Source organism: Myxocyprinus asiaticus, chromosome 20, assembly GCF_019703515.2.
Source record: "Myxocyprinus asiaticus isolate MX2 ecotype Aquarium Trade chromosome 20, UBuf_Myxa_2, whole genome shotgun sequence".
NCBI classification, from domain to species: domain Eukaryota; kingdom Metazoa; phylum Chordata; class Actinopteri; order Cypriniformes; family Catostomidae; genus Myxocyprinus; species Myxocyprinus asiaticus.
In genome coordinates this window covers 24560150-24581886 of record NC_059363.1, presented here as the reverse complement: position 1 = coordinate 24581886, position 21737 = coordinate 24560150, and the positions used below count along the sequence as shown (strand labels likewise).

The 21737-nt window shown below is 40.8% G+C and overlaps 1 protein-coding gene across 8 annotated transcripts in view; it reads left to right on the top strand.

Moving 5' to 3' along the window:
- LOC127410877 (echinoderm microtubule-associated protein-like 1) overlaps positions 1 to 21737 on the top strand; it is an 84672-nt gene that overhangs the window by 40332 nt on the left and 22603 nt on the right. For 4 of the 8 annotated variants that reach the window (XM_051646097.1, XM_051646095.1, XM_051646094.1 and 1 more), the window contains exons 2-7: positions 5914 to 6096; positions 9769 to 9816; positions 16618 to 16747; positions 18220 to 18261; positions 20447 to 20581; positions 20769 to 20797. In XM_051646097.1, the coding sequence (XP_051502057.1) occupies positions 5914 to 6096; positions 9769 to 9816; positions 16618 to 16747; positions 18220 to 18261; positions 20447 to 20581; positions 20769 to 20797 (567 nt within the window). The remainder of the gene's footprint in view (positions 1 to 5913; positions 6097 to 9768; positions 9817 to 16617; positions 16748 to 18219; positions 18262 to 20446; positions 20582 to 20768; positions 20798 to 21737) is intronic. The other 4 variants (XM_051646101.1, XM_051646100.1, XM_051646099.1 and 1 more) reach the window with 3 other exon arrangements.

The following is a 21737-nucleotide window of genomic DNA, read 5'->3' as shown; positions in this document are numbered from 1 at the left end:
CATATTGGTCGTCCTTCTTCAGTACGCTCTCAAAATCTCTCTGAGCCCTTGCCCATTGTTCGCAATTTTTGGAGTGTCTCCTATGGAAGGATTCTGCACCAGGAGCCAGGCCGACATTATTGCTTTTGCTTCCCTTATAGCCAGAAGACGCATATTGCTGCATTGAAAATCTGCAAACCCCCCCGTTACTACCTCGTGGAAGAAGGACTTAATGGTGCACTCAGTAATTCTAATCCAAAACACAATACACTGTAAATGGGATAAAAAAAAAAATTGGAACAGACCGATCCACACAACACTGCTCCAGCCAATCATCAACAGGGGGTGGTTCTTGTGTGTGCACAGGATGGGGGGTGGGGGTAGAGCGAGGGGGAAATTCATAAGAAGAGCAATGGCGAATCTGGCTGATGCAAACTTTCTAAACTCCAAGGAAGACAAATGGCTGAGAAACAGATCAAGAAAATAAGGTCAGATGAATATAAACTAAAAAAGAAGGATTACGATAAGTCGAGGGCTAGGAGCCATGTCAAAGTCAGAGAGGCTTTTCAGCATTGGAGAGACCTCAGAGAGGTAATAGGCTTGAAGACGGATGCAGAAGTTGCTCTTTTTCTTCTCCATAGGTGGGTAAAATAAATGTAGCTATGTTTCACAGAACCCATATATGCTGTTGTTGTGATGTTAGATTTAGTAGCAGGAGAGTTGTGAGTGTCTGGAGCTGGTGTGCATAAAACCATCTCGTGTGTATTAATTTAAGTGAAGTCAGGAATTTTTAGATCATCGAAAATATTGCTCAGTGTTTATGGAAAATCAGATAATCTGAAAGTTGGCTGGAGAAGACTCCAGACTGTTGCAGACCATATCTGTCAATTTACTTTCTTGTGTTGATGGATAGCTCTTGACCTTTCCAAAATGGCGGACGTGCTGACGTAGCGCGCTCCATAGGAACAGCTGCTAATAAGGTATCTACGTATAGATATCTATGCTGTGAACAAGGTCTATAGAGTCTGACATTAGTATGTTGCTAAGATAAGAATAATTCAGTGAGCATAAAAATACAAAGCACACACAAAAATTGGTTAAAATACAGTAGTAAATTTTTAATCAGACCAAAGTTTTTTAATGATGCTTTTCAGTACTGAAGGAAATGCAAGTTTTTAATTTTTAATTTTTTTTTAATTTTCTCCCCTTTTCTCCCCAATTTGGAATGCCCAATTCCCAATGCGCTCTAAGTCCTCATGGTGGCGTAGTGACTCGCCTCAATCCGGGTGGCGGAGGATGAATCTCAGTTGCCTTCGTGTCTGATAATGTCAATCTTATCATGTGGCTTGTTAAGTACGTTACCACGGAGACCTAGCGCCTGTGGAGGCTTCAAGCTATTCTCGCAGCATCCATGCACAATTCACCACGTGCCCACTGAGAGTGAAAACCACATTATGGCAACCACGAGGAGGTTAACCCAATGTGACTGTACCCACCCTAGCAACCGGGCCAATTGGTTGCTTAGGAAGCCTGACTGGAGTCACACAGCACACCCTGGATTTGAACTTGTGACTCCAGGTGTGGTAGTCAGCTAACCAGGCCCCCAGGAAATACAAGTTTTATACATTTTATATACTGTATAGCCTACATTTCTGTCATCTTGTCCGCCATCTGTGACAAATATTTGATTATGAAATTAATTTGGCTGAAACAAGGTATATTAGGAGGCAATATTATTAAGATGCCTATCTTTTGGAACAGCCTTCATGTGACAGCACACCTATGATGCCTTAAAATGCTGCTTTTGTAGGTTTAGGTATAGAGCTTGCATTTCCCCGAAGACTTTGATGTATGAAGTGGCAAAGAAAAGGTGTTGACTTCAATTTGAATACTAAAAATATACTGTAGTTTATTTTTCCCAAGAGTTTAGGTTGGAAATGTACTACATAATCTGCATTGTACTGATCCTCTATGATATGTGTATTCTACACACTCTCATGGCAAACTTGTAAGGATCCATACAACTTTTATAAATTTGACTATTCGTATGAATTCGCACAACTTTCACTAGAGCTAATGATGTCGCTGGACATTGTTTCCATCTAATACCCAACAATTACTTGCTTCTGTCACACACAACAGCTTCCTATCATGTTTAAACACACTACTGATCGGTTAGGTTTAGATAAGGGGTTTGGGTAAGGGCATAATATTAATAAGCACGTCCTTAATGCCTCGTCCGCGAAACTCGCACTTAATTCCGCATTAGACATCCGGGTATTTGAACGTGATGAAATCGTAGAAATTTATATGAACAAACTCGAACGAAATCATACGAAATAGCCAACTCGTAAATTATGTACGAATTTTCATGAGACTGGGTTGCTTCATTTTATGGGTAGACAAGCCTCCAAAGTGACGAAACATGATGACATTCACTGTCAGCGTAACGATAATCCATACAAATCTTTGTTCCCTGCTGCTGTTGAGACCCATTTATGGGCTGATTCAGCATTTTAGTGAGCCAGCTAGTAGGTTCAGACTCAGTGAGAGACTAAAGATGCATTATTAATCAGACCCAGCGCTTTGAGCAAAACATTAAAGAGAGTTCATTTTGCTTTGATAATCCACCAAAATGTTCTAACCTGCCCCTCTGTCTGTATGCACGCTCATTATTCAAAGATTCAATGAAGCTTTATTATTATTATTTAAATATTAAATATTATTACTATGCACATTGATGTGTTTATATGCATTTCAATGTGCAGTTCACTTGCCCCGTTAAATGATGAGATCTAGCTAGGATAGTATGAGATAGGATGAGTTTTATAGTGAACACAGTTTCCATTTCCAGTGAAACATTAAGCCAGAAATGAGCTGATGTCCAATTTAATCCAATCAAAACACATTGAAATAGAATGAGATTAAATTCAGAGGAAGTGGGTGAAAGACAGAGATAAAGAGACAATGGAAAAGGAAGTGTATCCTTAGTTTGAGCAGTTCATTGGTGGATATGGATGCCTGCCAATCTCTGTCTTTCTACTATATGAACAGGAACAAAATTCCAGTTTGTACCCACTCATGCTGCACTGATATATTCCTGCTAATGCTTTTTAGTGTGGTCAGGACACTCCCTCCTTAATTCACACCTGCAGTCATGCGTAGCTGAGGAGTCCAATGGAGAGCATTAGCGTTTTAGAAGCAATATAATTAAATATGTGCTTAATTGTGTGTTTGCATGCTCAATTGCCAAGAACTCATGTGCAATTTTGTACTGTTGTAGTTGCTGTAGGTGCTTAAATGTTTGAATTGGGAAAGGGAAAGGGGTGCCATTTTAGGCTATTGAGTAGAAGTGACAGTCATTTATTATGCTGGTTATTAACTATGGGCATTCTCCAAACTGGTTTTTGCGCCCTTGAAGGGCACTTCAGGAAGGGGATGCCATTCGAAGTGTTGTTCCAAACAAAAGTAAGAAATAAATTTTTTTCACAAAGGGCCCTTTTACAAGACTTTTAGTGAAGGGTATATTCAAACTGTAGTGCCACGCTCTCTTCAGAGTACCCACATCAAGAGCTTTGTCCTCTGGAGTGAGTAGGGCATAGGGATGATCACTTTTGATTGTAGTTTGCCCACTGTGTCACCAGCGGCTTCAAAAGCTTTGAAAACTGAGTTTGTACTTGGAGAAGATAGAACAATCTCCCCACTGAGCTTTTGAAAAGCAGGATTCAGTCGTAGCTGTGGGAAGGCCTCGATCAATTATTAATTTCATTTGCAATTTCTTTGCAAACAGCATGTATTTACGGCTCTAATTATTAGTAGCCATTTTTTATTTGTCGGACGGGTTTGTCTTGAAGTTTGTGTGCGGTTTTTTTGCTTTTTCATGTTCCCTTGATTATAATTGCACAGTTGCATTCATAATGCATAATGCATTCATTATAAAAAGGCTGAATTGCTCCTTATTACTTTGACTCAAATTACTTAATTGTGGATCATCTTTACAAAGTATTTGAATGGCTTTGAAAGTCTAAGGGAAAAGTGAGCTATTGTGTGCAGGTTTGTTTTATCTGAGTGTTACATGACTGTCCTGACAGGGTGAAATAGTGTTGCATAAAAGGCTTATCTTCAGCAGGCGATTAATCACCACTGAACATTAATAACTGTGATCGCTTATGCAGGGGAGCAACTGAATTTTAAGTGGAATGGCTGGAGGCCATTAAATGAGCTGAGCTGGTGTGTTGAAGTGTGTACATAATTATACAGCTCAGCTGATGTTGAGAAACATTTGGTGACTGAATGTTTGCAAAGGAAGGTACTTATCTAAATTCCAGTTTTAGATTCATTTTTTATTTTGCCTGAAGGTTCCCATCTTTCAATTATTCAAGCTGATATGATTCATAGTTGCAACACTGTGACTGAATTTCATTCCGTAACTAACATATTCACTGAGTTTAAATAGTGATATTAATCCAATGCATTTTAGCAGAACCAATAAACAACCACTGACTGACACAGCTTTGTCAGTCCAAAGAGAAGTCTGTCAGTTATTTCATTACATGATTTGCAGCCTGATAAAATACAGCATACAATATAGACAGTTACTGAGTACTTACTTGTACTGAATAATAAAGCAATACTCAGCAGTAGCTCAGGATTTTGCCTAATATAAACCACATTAATGGTAATGTGGATCTCCCTGTAGATTTGAATGATGCATTTCTTTCTTTGATTTTCTTTTCCCCAGCCTTGAATTTTCCACATACAAGAAAGCGTCCTCAGCCTGAACTTCACAGATTTTCATAATATAAAAAAGATATTACTGTAAGTATAATGTGCAATAAGCAAGATCCCAACAGATGTAGTTTTAATGACACACCCAACTGAACGAGTCTCATAAAAATAAAATTAAAAAAACAGTGCCATTTTTAAAAAAATTTTTTTTTTTTTTTACTGCTTTAATTACCATCTGCTTCCTGTCAGTGCATTATTAATGAAGATTTTATAATCAGTTTCAAAGGGAGGGGTTTTGAGCACTAGTTTTCATTAATGTTTCATACCACTGATGTTACAAAGCCATCTAATCACCTGACAAACAGTTAACTGGTCCGTTATGTGGTAAGAGAGAAAGCGAGAGAGAGATTTAGAGTAAGTTTTCTCAGGGTCAGCAGCTGTTAGGTAATGGCGCTCTCTCTCTCTCTGGAGTGTTGATATGTTAGGACATGCTAGGCCATCCTTCGCTGACTCTTTCAAAAGCTCCCTGCTGAATGAGATTTTTGGATGAAAATTGCTGGTCACATCAGGTGGCATTAAACTGGAATGGACAGGATAATAGCAAAGTGGGATGTGTGATGGGAGGCATAGTTTCTGTTTATATTTTATATTCTTAAAAATAAAGTTTGCAAAGAAAACCAAAAAGGGCTTTGCAGTCTGATGCCATTGGAGCACCTTTTTTAAGTTAAACAATGCACATTTAAAGAGCCATTCACACAGAATCCAGTCTTGGGTCCATCAGTGCTGTTTTTTTTTTTAATCTTTTATGTAAACAAACACTAGATGGAACACTTATGTGTGGCTTAGTCTGAGTGCTCCTTTTTGTGTAGTTCAGAAAACCACCTTTGTAACCCATTGACCTTTTTAACCTACAGTATAATGTAACATTAAGAACTTTTTCAACTCCAACAAACCAATTTAAGAACAGTGCACAGACAAAATGGCTCTTGATAAGAAGAGAAACCTTAAATAAAAGACTTGCAAATATATGCAAGTATATGCAAATGTCTTTTAAATAACTGTTATAAATATTTTTTAGGTACTCTGAGCGAAATCTATTTTTCTAAATCTATGATTGCCTTGCTAATTAAGTAATCAGATGGTTGCAGCATTATTTCAGCATGAGTTTTCTGTGTTTTTTGAGGATCATCTGCATGTGTTTTGTAGATGACAGTGCCTCGGCAGCAAGCAGTATGGAGGTGACGGACCGGATCGCCTCCCTGGAGCAACGGGTTCAGATGCAGGAGGATGAAATTCAGCTGCTCAAGTCGGCACTGGCTGATGTGGTAAGGAGACTGAACATCTCAGAGGAGCAACAGGCCATGCTCAACAGAAAAGGACCAACCAAAGGTACCACACGCACACATATATTAGCTTTTCTACATTTAAAGACCATGTATACATACATACACACCCTGTAGCTCAAACTTATGTCACCTGGTAGACGACAACTGGTTTTAATTTTCTATCTGTGAAATTTTCTGTTTTCAGTTGGGGATTTACATTATATCTAATTGCTTTGCTAGAATATGCCAATTATTTCTTGTGGACCTTTATACAGAAGCTTTCCTTTTCCATCCTACAATGGTTTAGCTCCAGTTCCCCATCTGTCACTCACTCGACATTGTGTCAATGTAGTGACACTAGGGGTCATTCTTGGGAGCCCCAAACACCTCTGATTTTGAAAAAAGGCCAATGGGAATTGGCGAGTGGAATTTGCATGCCACTCCCCCGGACATACGGGTATAAAAGGAGCTGGCTCGCAACCACTCATTCAGATTTTCTCTTCGGAGCCAAGCGTTTGTGTTCAGCGAGCTGAATTACTCTGCCAATCCATTCACCTCGAAAAGCTGTTGGATTTATGGCGCATTACAGTGGCTTTTCCCTCTCTTGCACTGGTGAAGTGCAGAGAACGCCCCTGGGCATTTCAGCAGCTAAAAGAGTATATTCTTCCTACTGAAAGAGTATATTTTCCCTTCTAAAAGAGTGGCATTAACGGAGAGCATCTTTTTAAAGATGCCTCACCGTTTGTGTGTATTTCCTGGTTGCGGTCGTTACCTCTCCGCTTCCGATGGCCACGATCGCAGTCTTACGTGCTTGGGCGCTGCCCACGTGGAGACAGCATTAGTGGATGGGTCATGTTCTCACTGCGAGAGTGTGACCATGGCAACGTTACGGTCATGGTTTTTCCTTCATTAAAGGGAAAGACCACCCCAGCGGCTCCCCGCCTCGGTCCTTCTACCTACGGGTTTGAGGCTGCGTCGGTTAGCACTGGGGGCGAATTGGGGACCCCAATGGGAGCCACTCTGCTGGGTAACTCCCCACGGACCTCCCATTCCCCGGTACGCTCGTTTGCCCCGCTGGATGAGACCGCCGGCTCGTCTCAGGGCGAGTTTGCGATCTCGTTTCGGCACTCACGAAGTGGATGAGCTCTCGATTGCAGCATCGGAGAGTGGGCTGTCCAGTCTGATGTGGAGGACTCAACTGGGCTCCCACCTTCGGGTGCGGTCGCCCAGCCGCAGCCTGAACCGCAGCTGGCAACCATGCTTGCCCGGGCGGCTTCATCCCCTCGTGGGACCTCTCTGTAGTCCTTCGGGGTCTATGGGGAGCTCCCTTCGAGCCCCTGGAGTCAGTTGAGCTTAAGGCACTCTCTTTAAAGACTGCCCTTCTGACTGCGCTCACTTCTATCAAGAGGGTATGGGACCTGCAGGCGTTCTCTGTCAGCGAAATGTGCCTGGAGTTCGGTCCGGGCTACTCTCACGTGATCCTGAGACCCCGACCGGGCTATGTGCCCAAGGTTCCTACGACCCCGTTTAGGGATCAGGTAGTGAACCTGCAAGTGCTGCCCCGGGAGGACAGCCTTGGCATTGCTGTGTCCGGTGCGTGCTTTACGCATCTATTTGGATTGCACGCAGAGCTTTAGAAGCTCTGAGCAGCTCTTTGTCTGCTTTGGCGGACAGCAGAAAGGGAGCGCTGTCTCCAAACAGAGGATCGCCCATTGGGTCATTGACGCCATCGTGATGGCATATCACACTCAGGACATGCCGCCACCCGTGGGGCTACGAGCCCACTCTACTAGGAGTGTGGCGGCCTCCTGGGCCCTGACCAGTGGTGCCTCTTTGGCAGACATCTGCAGAGCAGCGGGCTGGGCAACACCCAACACCTTTGCAAGTTCTACAATCTCCGGGTTGAGCCGGTCTCATCCCGTATATTGTCAGGTACGAGCAGGTGAGTTCCAGGACAGCTGGCCTGGTGTATCGCTTGCGCATAGCGCCTTTCCCCTCCCCTGAGGTGAAGACGTGCACTTTTGACACCCAGTCGTGTTCACAAGTTGTGATCCCTGGATGACTTTCCTCCTTTGCCCTGTGGCAGGCGAGTTTGCGGAGAAACTCGCTGCCGGCCCAGTACATGTGCTAACTAAGCCCTGTATGGGGCTAGGTGCTCCACATGCACTGGTTCCCCATAGGTGACCCCATGTGATATATCTGCCGCTAAATCGTTTCCCTGCCCCCGGTCACCGTGTTTGTAGAGTTCCTCCCCTCTCAGGTAGGACCTATCATGGGACTTCTCCACATGACATACTTCCGACAAGACTCGGTAAGACCATGTGACGTATTTCCACTCAAAATGCCCCCCCCCCTCCCGGGGTGTCTCCACGGTGTCTTCGATGTAAACACTTATGGCCCCCAGCTGGTAAACAAAATTCCACTCTTTTTGGGGAGAAAAAAGAGGAAAAGAAGCCACGGCTGGGCTAACCTGTCCCTATTTGTTGGGCAAGTCGATTTGTTCCCAAAGGACTATTCGATGCTCATAAGAGCGTTGGGGGAGGTTAAGTGACGGCCTGGTGCGCTGGCTTCGAGGCACACAGCGGTCTGCCCGTCTCACACCGCCAGTCCACATAACACAGTTCAGCTTATTGTGGCGTTTCGTACAGGGACCCCTAGTGTCACTACATTGACACAATGTCGAATGAGTGACAGATGGAAAGTCCTGGTTACTTTCGGAACCTCCATTCCCTAATGGAGGGAACGAGACGTTGTGTCCCTCTTGCCACACTGAACTACTCACTGAAATGGCCGGGACCTTGTCTCGGCTCCTCAGCACAAAACATGAATGATTGGTTGCGAGCCAGCTCCTTTTATACCGGGGGAGTGGCATGCAAATTCCACTCGCCAATTCCCATTGGCCTTTTTTCAAAATCAGAGGTGTTTGGGGCTCCCAAGAGTGACCCTTAGTGTCACTACATCGACACAATGTCTCGTTACCTCCATCAGGGAACAGAGGTTATGAAAGTAACCAGGACATTTTCTCTCTTCCTCCTCTTTAACTTCTTCCTCTTCAACTTCCTCTTTTTCTTCCTATTCAACTTCTTCGTCCTCTTTAACGTTGTCTTTTCTTTCACTTCTTCCTCCTATTCTTCCTCTTCAACTTCCTCATCTTTTCTTTTACTTTTTTCTTGCTCTTCCAATTCCTCTCTCTTCTTCTTCCTCTTATTATTTCTCTTGTTCTACTGCTCCAACTTCCTCTTATTCTTTCTCTTCTTCCTCCTCTTCAACTTTCTCTTCCTCTTTTTCTTTCTTCTTGCCCTTCTACTTGCTCTTTATCTTTCTCTTCTTCATCCTCTTCAACTTCCTCTTCTTTTTCCCCTTCAACTTCCTCTTCTACTTCTCATTCTTCCTCTACCTCTTCTTCCTCGTCAACTTCCTTTTCAATGTCCTCATTCTCTACATCTTCCTTTTCAACTTTTTATTTTTCTTCCTCTTCTTCTACTTCCTCTTTCTTTGTACTTTTCTTCTTGCTCTTTTACTTCCTCTTTTTTGTTCCTCTTCAATTTTCTCTTTTTCCTGCTCTTCCTCTTCTTCTTCCTCTTCAACTTCCTCTTCCTCTTCTTCTTCCACTTCAACTTTCTCTTTTTCATTTTCTTCCACTTCTTCCTCTGTTTTTACTCTTGAACTTCCTCTTCTTCTTGCTACTATTCTTCCCCTCATCTCAACTGTCCTCTTATACTGTGAGTTTGTATAGAAGCAGCAGTGAGGAGAGACTCCTCTGACAGCAGTGTTGGGAAGCCAGGTAGGCAGAGGGGCGCCTCACTTGTCAGTGATTATATACTAATTCAGAGAGCATAGTATAATGATATCACTGGAACTGTGCCCTGCATCCATGCACCAGAAATGCATGATCATGATCAGGGTTTTTTGGGCCAGCACAATGAGAGGTTATATTTCACTTAGTGATGCACCAATATAGAAATTTTGGCTGATACCAATAGCTTATAATTATTTTATATGTTATGGCTACTAACCAGTATGATAGCCAATATGATAGGTCTATCCCATTTGACCTTGTTATTCCTGTTATTCTTTTTGAATTTGATCAAATAAATCCTGATATTATCTTTGTCCAATATTGGCCCAGTCAAAAAGATGCCCAAAATAAATAAAATATTGGCCAATACCAGTATGGTCACCAAAATGTCATACATCCCTAATTTCACTTAAGGGAATAAGAGAATGCAGTTTAACACACCTAGGTTTTTGTCATAGAATGCAGCTTAATGTGGCCATGTAAACGCATAAGCACCATTCTGATGGATGTTTGAAGAGTGTGCATGTGTGGAACAGACAGGGATAACAAACCTCATAGTATGGAGCTCAACAACAAGTCAACACAGCTAAAAGAATTCAACATTTCTGGGAGTACAGTGGAAAAATCACATGCACTATAAATTATACCCATTTGTACACACCATTATAAAATATCGATTGTCCCTCACGTTCATGTACAGGTGCATCTCAATAAATTAGAATGTCGTGGAAAAGTTCATTTATTTCAGTAATTCAACTCAAATTGTGAAACTCGTGTATTAAATAAATTCAATGCACACAGACTGAAGTAGTTTAAGTCTTTGGTTCTTTTAATTGTGATGATTTTGGCTCACATTTAACAAAAACCCATCAATTCACTATCTCAAAAAATTAGAATATGGTGACATGCCAATCAGCTAATCAACTCAAAACACCTGCAAAGGTTTCCTGAGCCTTCAAAATGGTCTCTCAGTTTGGTTCACTAGGCTACACAATCATGGGGAAGACTGCTGATCTGACAATTGTCCAGAAGACAATCATTGACACCCTTCACAAGGAGGGTAAGCCACAAACATTCATTGCCAAAGAAGTTGGCTGTTCACAGAGTGCTGTATCCAAGCATGTTAACAGAAAGTTGAGTGGAAGGAAAAAGTGTGGAAGAAAAAGATGCACAACCAACAGAGAGAACCGCAGCCTTATGATTGTCAAGCAAAATCGATTCAAGAATTTGGGTGAACTTCACAAGGAATGGACTGAGGCTGGGGTCAAGGCATCAAGACACAGACATGTCAAGGAATTTGGCTACAGTTGTCGTATTCCTCTTGTTAAGCCACTCCTGAACCACAGACAACGTCAGAGGCGTCTTACCTGGGCTAAGGAGAAGAAGAACTGGACTGTTGCCCAGTGTTCCAAAGTCCTCTTTTCAGATGAGAGCAAGTTTTGTATTTCATTTGGAAACCAAGGTCCTAGAGTCTGGAGGAAGGGTGGAGAAGCTCATAGCCCAAGTTGCTTGAAGTCCAGTGTTAAGTTTCCACAGTCTGTGATGATTTGGGGTGCAATGTCATCTGCTGGTGTTGGTCCATTGTGTTTTTTGAAAACCAAAGTCACTGCACCCATTTACCAAGACATTTTGGAGCACTTCATGCTTCCTTCTGCTGACCAGCTTTTTAAAGATGCTGATTTCATTTTCCAGCAGGATTTGGCACCTGCCCACACTGCCAAAAGCACCAAAAGTTGGTTAAATGACCATGGTGTTGGTGTGCTTGGCTGGCCAGCAAACTCACCAGACCTGAACCCTATAGAGAATCTATGGGGTATTGTCAAGAGGAAAATGAGAAACAAGAGACCAAAAAATGCAGATGAGCTGAAGGCCACTGTCAAAGAAACCTGGGCTTCCATACCACCTCAGCAGTGCCACAAACTGATCACCTCCATGCCACGCCGAACTGAGGCAGTAATTAAAGCAAAAGGAGCCCCTACCAAGTATTGAGTACATATACAGTAAATGAACATACTTTCCAGAAGACCAACAATTCACTAAAAATGTTTTTTTTATTGGTCTTATGATGTATTCTAATTTTTTGAGATAGTGAATTGGTGGGTTTTTGTTAAATGTGAGCCAAAATCATCACAATTAAAAGAACCAAAGACTTAAACTACTTCAGTCTGTGTGCATTGAATTTATTTAATACACGAGTTTCACAATTTGAGTTGAATTACTGAAATAAATGAACTTTTCCACGACATTCTAATTATTGAGATGCACCTGTATATGCGCTTGTACATTGGGGAAATCCCAGAGTTTTACGTAGGAGGGAAACTGCACTATTGCAGTGCAATTAAGCTGCAGGTTGCGATAGAAAGTGAAGGAAACAAACAGAGCAACAACTCTGGAATATCTGGAAATAAAGCGAAGCAATGGAGAATAAAATAGCAAAGTCTATCTTGGATGCCATGTTTGTTATTTACACAAGCGTCACGGGAAAATTACATTGCTGTGGAGAAAGCTGCTTACCGATCCGCATGTGTACAGGAGTAAAGAGTACTCTTATACAGTGCATGTTAACCAGAACACTGTTTTCTCACAATAAGCTGCTTTCTGGTGTCCATGTAAACTTAGTCATTAAGACACTTGTCAGTGTGCTTACTGAAATTCAGGTCCAGATTAAATTGAATCCAAAACTAAAAATCTACACATTCACATTTCCTTATCAGTTAAAATTTAATATTTTAGATCCTAGACTGAGTTTATTCTTGGCTTGCTGACTTCAGTATCTTGATTGCTAAACAAAGCTTTACTAAGACCTCTGTGGAGGTGAGGGCGAGGCCCAACAAGGCGAGGCCCAACTCGCGGCCCAACAGCTCCCGGTTGACAACCTCCTGAGGTATCCCAAGCTGAAGAAAGCCATCTTGCTGCTGGTCGGCCGCAGTCCAGAGGAGCACCTGGTCCCTGATGCTGAGCGATGTCGGCTGCCCGTTTGCCTTCGCTCAACAGCTCCGTGACGCCTGCCGGCAATGGGTGCTGGCTGAGGAGCCCTGTGACGTCGGGCAAGTCATCAATCTCATGGTGCTGGAGCAGTTCATCTCCCAACTACTGAAAGGATCAGTGGAGTGGGTCCACTGTCACTGCCTGGTGTCACTGGATGATGCAGTACAGTTGGCGGAGGACCATTTAGCAATGTACCTGGGGGCCGGCTCGCCCCGCTCTCTCTCTCTTTGTGAATCGGGAAATGTGATGGTTTTGGTGGACTACGCAATGCGATACCCAGAAGCAGTGCCTCTTCGCAACATCTCAGCACGTAGTGTTGCTACTAATAATTATTCAGAATAATCTCCAGAGTGGGGATTCTGAAAGAAATCCTCACTGATCAAGGCACTACGTTCATGTCACATACACTACACGAGCTGTACGAATTATTGGGTATTAAATCGACAAGCATATACCAGAAATGGATGGCTTGGTGGAATGATTTAATAAAACCTTAAAAAATCTGATTTGTAAGTTCGTACACGAAGATGCTCGGAATTGGGATAAGTGGCTCGAACCCGTTATTTGCAGTGCGAGAGGTCCCGCAAGCCTCCACGGGGTTTTCCCTGTTTGAATTGTTATATGGGCATAAGCCCCATGGCATGTTAGATTTCATGAATGAAAATTGGGAGGAGGGACCTTCATGAAGCAAAAATAAAATTCAGTATGTTCTTGACCTGAGAGCAAAACTCCACACACTGGGGCGACTATCACAGGAGAATTTGCTACAGGCTCAAGAACATCACTCCCGGCTATATAACAGGGGAGCTCGGCTATGGGAGTTTGCAGAGGGAGATAAAGTACTTGTATTGCTGCCCACATCAAGCTCGAAATTACTCGCGAAGTGGCAAGGGCCCTTTGAGGTCACACGGTGAGTCGGGGAAATTGATTATGAGGTAGTGCGTATGGATAGGGGCGGGGCACGTCAGATTTACCACCCCAATCTCTTAAAACCATGGAGAGAGGCGGTCCCTGTATCCTTGGTGACGGTTGTTCCGGAGAGGGAGGAGCTCGGTCCGGAGGTGAATCTAAAAGCCAATCAGTTCACCCCAGTCCCTTGTGGAGATCACTTCTCGCCATCACAACATATGGAGGTTGCCAGGTTGCAAAACAATTTCTCTGACGTGTTCTCACCTTTCCCTGGCCGCACTAACCTCATAAAACACCACATTGAGACAACCCCAGGGGTAGTGGTATGTAGTCGTCCCTACCGATTACCCGAACACAAGAAATAAGTAGAACAGGAAGAATTAAAGGCCATGCTCAATATGGGGGTATTAGAAGAATCCCATAGCGATTGGGCCAGCCCAGTGGTTCTGTTACCTAAGAGCGATGGCTCGGTCCGGTTCTGTGTGGATTATAGAAAAGTCAGTGTGGTGTCGAAATTTGATGGTTATCCAATGCCTCGTATTGACGAACTGTTCGATCTGTTGGGCTTGGCTCATTTTTATTTGACACTGGATTTAACAAAGGGATATTGGCAGATCCCCTTGATGCTGATATCCCGTGAGACACCACACCGTTTGGGTTACACCAATTTGTGACTCTTCCATTCAGTTTGTTTGGGGCTCTGGCTACGTTTCAGTGTCTTATGGACCAAGTCCTCAGACCATACACTCTGTATGCCGCTGCTTATTTGGATGATATCATTATTTATAGTAATGATTGGTAGCAGCATATGCAGCATCTGCGGGCTGTTCTGAGGTCGCTGTGATGAGCGGGGCTCACAGCAAACCCGAAGAAGTGCGCAGTTGGGTGGGTGGGTGGAGGTATGGTATCTGGGGTTCCACTTGGGTCACAGGCAGGTGCGACCCCAAATAAATAAAACTGGAGCGATCAGACCTGCCCGAGACCCAAGACCAAAAAGGAGGTGAGACAGTTCCTGGGGCTAGCAGGCTACTATAGAAGGTTTGTGCCCAATTTTTCCGATGTCACCAGCCCACTGACTGATCTCATGATGGGCATTCACCCTCTGTTCGGACCATACCCCGCTCCAATGGCTCCACCGTATGAAAGATGCCAACGCCCAAATCACCCATTGGTATTTGGCACTCCAGCCGTTTAAGTTCGAGGTGGTCCAGAGACTGGGGGCACAGATGGCTGTCACAGACTTCCTCTACAGAAAAGGGGGGGCAGTCCGGACGGTTCCCCCAGCCTGAGTCAGGTGGTGGGGGTATGTGGAGGTGAGGGCGTGGTCGAGCACCTGTCTGGGGAGAGAGAAAGCGGTAAGGACATCCATCAGAGATGAATTGTGGCTAATTGCCATCTCTTTGTTCACAGTGAGGGTCGGGGGAGATAAAAAACGGCCAGTCCACAGAGAGAGGGAAAGACAGACCAGAGTCTTCATGTCTGTTACCCAAGAGAGTTTTGTTGTGTGAAGCAGAAAAGCTGACTTTTTACTTGAGTGAAGCTGAAAAGCGATTGCTGTTTATTCATTAATAAAACAGACTCACGTGAACTGTGGAAACCGGCTCTCGCTTCCTCCTTTATCTGCCCAACACAAACCTTTATCACAACCTCATAATCCTATGAACTCTAGGATAAGGTGGATAATTAGAGTCACATTTCTTTACTGCTCGAAAAGTTTGGTTTTAAAAAACACTCATTCTTAGTGTGAGACACAAATTAGCCAATCTGCATGGATTTATGCTACCAAATGTCAGCCTGGGGCCCCAGACTCCCCCATTAAACTGTTAAAGGAATGTAAGTTTGACTCAAATAGCACGCGTTCACTTTATCCATTTCCTCTCTGCTTGTTTGAAATGTGTGAGATGACTTGTGATCTGCTGCTGCATAATACTTGACACTCCATGCAGGCTGATCTGTTTGAGAAAAAAAAACAAAAACTCCTGTCTTTCTCACTTGCTCTCTCGCCACATTCTTTCTTTTATCTGTCTCTACTGTATCTCTGTGTCGCTGCCTACACACTACACATTGATCTACACAGAATAAGGGAACATGAAAAGCCCAGGCAACTCTGCAGTGATGAATATTTAATAATGCAGACTTGTAGGGTAATGTAAATAAAGGAAATTCTATATATCCCCAGTCAGCAGTTACACTGCATGTGTGGATGCACTAGTACAGAAAGTATTTGAAAGGCACAAAAAAATATATTCTCTATCCAGGATGTCTGTGCACCACAAATGCATTATTATGGAGTTTATTGAGGGCTCAAACTCTAATGGGACAGTTTTAGGAAGCACAACCTATCTGCTGCTTGTTGCAAAGAACTTACTCTGAAACTCTGTAGAGGCATGTGGTCTATTCCAGTTTTCTCTAAATTGATTGACTGATCTAAAATTTGGCATTAGAAATTAATTGGTTTGCTTACTTATAACAATATACATTTACAGTACTTGAGAAGCTAAATTGCAGGACATATTAATAGTATACTTGTTTTCTTGAATTAATTTATATTTTGTTTTGTTTTTTCACAAAATAGGCTAATTGTTCTTGTTTTAAGCACTTGCATCTAACACAACTTAGTGAGGTTTATGCTTACAATAATTTTTTCTCCAATGGTGTAAGAAAAACACAATATAAACTGTAAAATCCAAGGCATGTTCTGTAGAAATAAGTCTTATTTTGCACATTTTTGTTCTCATGTAAATTTATATTGTTTTAAGGATGTTTTAAGACAAAAACACTAATTAAGAAAATGTTTTTTTTTTTTTTTTTTCAGTGTTGAATTAAAATACTCTACTTGTGATTGCAGTGTTATATCTAATTCTATCCATGTGTCCTCCCATCTTTTAGCTAGACCCATGATTGCTGCCTTGCCCCTGAGGCCTACGGTCAATAATGGCACTGTCTTGCCAAAGAAGGGTGGCACACTACCATCTCCCCTGGGCTCCAAGAAGGACAACAACACACCAGCAACCAAGAGGTAAGACACTAAAGCTCAAGACTTTGCCTTATACCCTTTAATATATTGGGTATATGCTACTCTCTTTGTCAGACCACTCTGTGTAGAAGTTCCTTCTACAACTTACTAACAGGCCATACATTTATCTGTTAGTCAATAATTATATGACAAATATCAGAGTTATCTTAGCCTTAGGAATCCAATAATTTGTTGACAAATAGCGAAAGACCTTTCCAAATTAGAAATGAAGATAAAAACATATCAACTTAAATTTAACGAGTATCTCAAAAACAGTCCTTTTACTCTGTAAAAAGTTGTAAGAGTAAGAAGAAGCCAGTTCTACTTGATCTAACCCTTAAAATTAGTTTTGTTTGTATAACCTAATATAGTCAGGTTGATTAAGTGATGTTAAATAGTATTTTTTAACTTGAATCAAACCAGTAAATTTAGGTATCACCTTGAGCAGCACAATTTCAAGTTAGCATTTTTACTGTGCACACTGTAAAAAGTGTTACTCTCCAATTACCTCACAGAGCTATTTCTACTTGATGTAACCCTAAAAAATATATTTCGTTGCTGTAACCTAAAGTAGTCAGGCTGATTCGGTGAAATTACCGTAGATAATATTTTTGACGAATAAAACATGTTAATTTAGATGTTACACATCAATCACATTGGTAACATACAGTATGCATCATGTTGAGGAGAAAGGATAATGCCTTGATTGTTTTACTTTGTGGATCATCTGTCAGTGTAAAATATGTTCATCTAGTGCATGCAAATACACCTGAGATAACAGTGAATGGTTTTGTCTTATAAAGGTCAACTCAGTTCATTTTATCAGTTCATGATAAATATTGCTGAGCCTGAAAGAGTTTTAAGTCGGATATGACATAAGAAACAATGCAGTGTGACTCGGTTTATAAATGTCAGAGTAGATGTAATAAAACTGTAAAATCTTCATAGAATAAAAGGAAGCTTCTTTTAGCCTTGTAGGAGTAAATACAACAGATGTAATCTGAGTGATGTGACTGCAATAAAGAAGCCATATTGCTTGGTGTTTCTGTGTTCTGATGTAACATAAAAGCAGTGATTGACTTTACTATGATGTTCTTAATATAAGACTAGGAAGCTATGAATAATAACTAGATAATTTCCCTGCTAGAATTCATAAACTAATATTGATTTTCTCTAGGTTAATGATTTGCTTCTTTGCTCATTTCTTTGTTATTAAAATGAAACTTGCCATGAGCACAATATTTCTTTGAAACAATTCCTCTGGCTACCTCTCCAGCTGTCAAACCCATTGTATCTTTAATAAATGCTCACCTCTTGCAGATGAATTAATGAGTTTATGATTATGAGACACAAACCCAGCTGCCAAAGAAACCCCTCCCATGCCCAAATGTCTTTGTTTATGAGTGTGAACTGTCTGTCACATGTATTTGTCATCCTGTGAATCCTCTCTGTCCTGTCTGTGTTGCATGGTCCAGTCTGTCCAATCTACCCAGGTTTCTTCTAAGGCCACCTTACAGGTGAGAGTTTGTTACCACAGTAAACTAAAAGGATCTATATTCTTCCCACAATTGTCGTGGACTACCAATATTAAAATAGCCAGTTTCATTGTGTCCAAGAATCATTGCTTTAAGGGTTGATGAAAAACTGTTCTCCAGCCATTATTTAAGGGCAGCCTAAAACCTTGACAAACAGCTGATTGTTAGACTAGGGGTTTTCAAAGTTTTTGATGCCAAGGACCCCCAAATGTGATGATCCTTTAGCAAGGGATCCCCTTCAAAAAATATAAAGGCAGCTCCATGCATAAAGACTCATTAATACTGTGTAATTTTTATTGTCATTGTACTAAAGCCAAAATAAATGGTAAAGAAATATCTGGAAAACCTTTACTTTGTATTTTATGGACTGTATATTTTTTATAGCCACTATTAGAGTAATGGTTGATGTAAAACTTGAAGAGAATAAAATACTAATTATAGAATAACTAACTAATTGCTTTACACCCCTAGTGAGCAAGATAAAGCCGACCAGTCTTTGAATGTCACATTTTAGTAATTGTTAACATTTCTATATATTTTTATATACATTTCTAAAAAAAACAAAATTCCCCTTGCTGGCCCCTGGGGGTTCTCAGACCCCAGTTTGATAACCCCTGCATATATCATATTTTATGAAGGGTATTTTGTGATTCCTCAGGAAGGATCATTGTACTGAGAGATAAGCTTTGCTTTTGATTCCTGTGAAACTGGGCATTCTTTGACTTGGATGTGATTTTTTTTTTTAGATTCTCTACTGGCACCCTTTTATTTCACCCTGTAAAGCTTCGAGAGCCCTGTGCAGTTTATAGACTAACTCTATACCCGCTTGCTTGTATGCTTGAAGTGCCATTATTGACAAAGAGGCTCACAATGTATGATGCTCCTGTAGCCTGTTTCACACAGGATAACACAATCTGCCAAAGGCTGGGCCAAATGAACTTTAGCCCTGCGGTCTGGATTAGTCTTGAGCCTGGCAGCTAGTAGACTGCTGATGGGCCTTTTCTTTTGTTGAGTAGTTTTAAAGGGCACCCAGTCTGAATTCACCCCTTTCTAACTCACAAAGCCACAGCAAATCAGGGCATGAACAAGTCGCTGATAAAAAAAAAAAAACATTTATTTTAGCAGATATAATGGTTGTTTATCTTGAATGTGTTGTCTGTGTCTCTTTGGGGAAGGCAGGGCTGTGTGTCTGTTATAATTGGCTGGTCAGCAGCAGGGTGGTCACCAGTATTATCTCTACATTGCCATTTCCTTTTCTCTATGTAAATGTTTGCATTTATGCTTCCTGTTTGAGGAGCAGGGTATTATATGGAAATTAGCCTTCATTAAACATGATTTAAATTTAAAAATGGGTAATATTGTAAACTGTCACAAGTCTACAAATGTTTGGCATTCAGTGCACTAATTTCTGTTTAACAGTCTTTTAGTAGTTTTTTAGTATTTGAGAATGGAAGTGTTATAGTGTAAATGGGTGAATCTCACCTAAACATGCCCAGGTCACATTTCACCCCAAAATTAAAAGAAAAAAGTAAGAAATTATATTTTGGGCTATTTCCCCATAAATTGTCATTACCATAATGTGTCCGGGCGTTTTACTTTTTTCTGTTATTTTTCTTTCTTTTTTCTTTTTTTTCTTGTGTGATATTTTTGTTACATTTTTGTATTAGGATTTTTATATTTGTATTTAGGATTTATATTTGTGATTCCCATTATTGTCAGTGGTGCTTTTTATTAGATTATTAGATTATCTAATCAGTATCAGATTTTTTTATTTTATTTTTTTACTGTGTTATAATAAAAATACTCTACTACAATGAATTTTTAAATTTAATTCAGCATAAATTAAAGGCATTACAATGAATATTACCATGGTGTATACACTTTAAAATTTAAATATGCCTGTATATATTTATTTTATTTTATTTTATTCATGAGAATTTGGGGAAAAAATGTGCATAATTGTCATAAAAATGATTATTTCTTTCTTTTGATTTTGGGGTAAAATATGATGATGTTCTTCACAAGTTTCATGATATTCTCCCAATATTTTAGCAATATTTCAGTATTATCAAGTGTTGTTGTTTATTTATTTATTTATTTATTTATTTTTTAGATAATATCCAAAGTAATAGTAGTATCTTACTTTCTATCCTCCTCTCTACTTCAGCACTGTGAAGAGAACAAGTTCATCAGAGCATGTCGGGCCCAACAACAGAAAAGATAGTGGCACAGATTCCAAAAGTAATCGCACACGCACCGGTTCCACAGGAAGCAGCTCCAGTGGCAAGAGAGCCTCAGAGAGGTATGTTAATGATATAATCAATGCAAATATAAATATATGTGAAAAATATTTGCTTGCCCAATAGGATAGAAATGGGCTACAGATAAAGAGCAACTAATCATTAGCATTAAATCAAAAACAAAATACAAATACATGCATGTCACATATGACTTTTAGATGACTACCTTCCTTTCTCAACCCCCTGCAGCAAACAGAGGGAGCCTGTGTTCAGTGCAGGTAAGAGTCAGGTGCCCTGTTCCCATGTAATAGAATATATATCTCTGAACCATGACTGGACTAGTCACAAACAGAATATTGGTATCTTTAAATTTGTACTCTTGTTGTTCTTTTTGACTGAGTTTGAACAAGTAATAAAAGGAGCAAGAAACTGAATTTCAGGCCTCACTTGGTGAATTTCCGTAGCCAAGAATACTGTATGTCCTCAAAATAAATTACTGATCACCCAGCACTTAATTTTGTTCAGGATTAATGCAGAAAAGTTAGACAGTGGACAGATGCTACTGTAAAATGAGTGAATCAGCTTGCTCCAATAATCATGGGAAATAAGACCAAGAAAACATTAATTCAAGATTTGCTTCCTGTGTGCTCTCCAGTTATGGCTCATGGAAGGTCACTGTCAATAGTACTGGTTGTTTTGTTCAGTGTCTTATTGTATCAGTTCATCTCAACATCCAATAACAATTTAATCCATTATCATCTTTCACTTTCAACATTCTTGTGGTTTCCTTTATTTTTGCTGTTTATATTCATTTAATCAATTTTCACTTCTTTTTGTTATTACACCCCCAATTCGAAGAAGTTGGGACAGTATGGAAAATGCTAATAAAAATAAAAAGGAGTGATTTGTAAATTAGATTCACCCTGTGCTATAATGAAAGCGCTACAACAATACATTATTTTATGTTCTGAATTTAATTGTTTTTAGGGTTTTTTAATATACAGTCATTTAAAAAAAGTTGGGACAGTCAAGTGTTTATCACTGTGAAACATCACCATTTCTTCTAATAATACTTATTAAGCATTTGGTTACGAAAAACAGAAGTTTAAGTTTAGCAAGTGGAATTTTCCCCCGTTCATCCATTATGCAGGTCTTCCACTGCGCAATTGTACGGGGCCTTCTTGCCGTATTTTGTGCTTCATAATGCGCCACGCATTC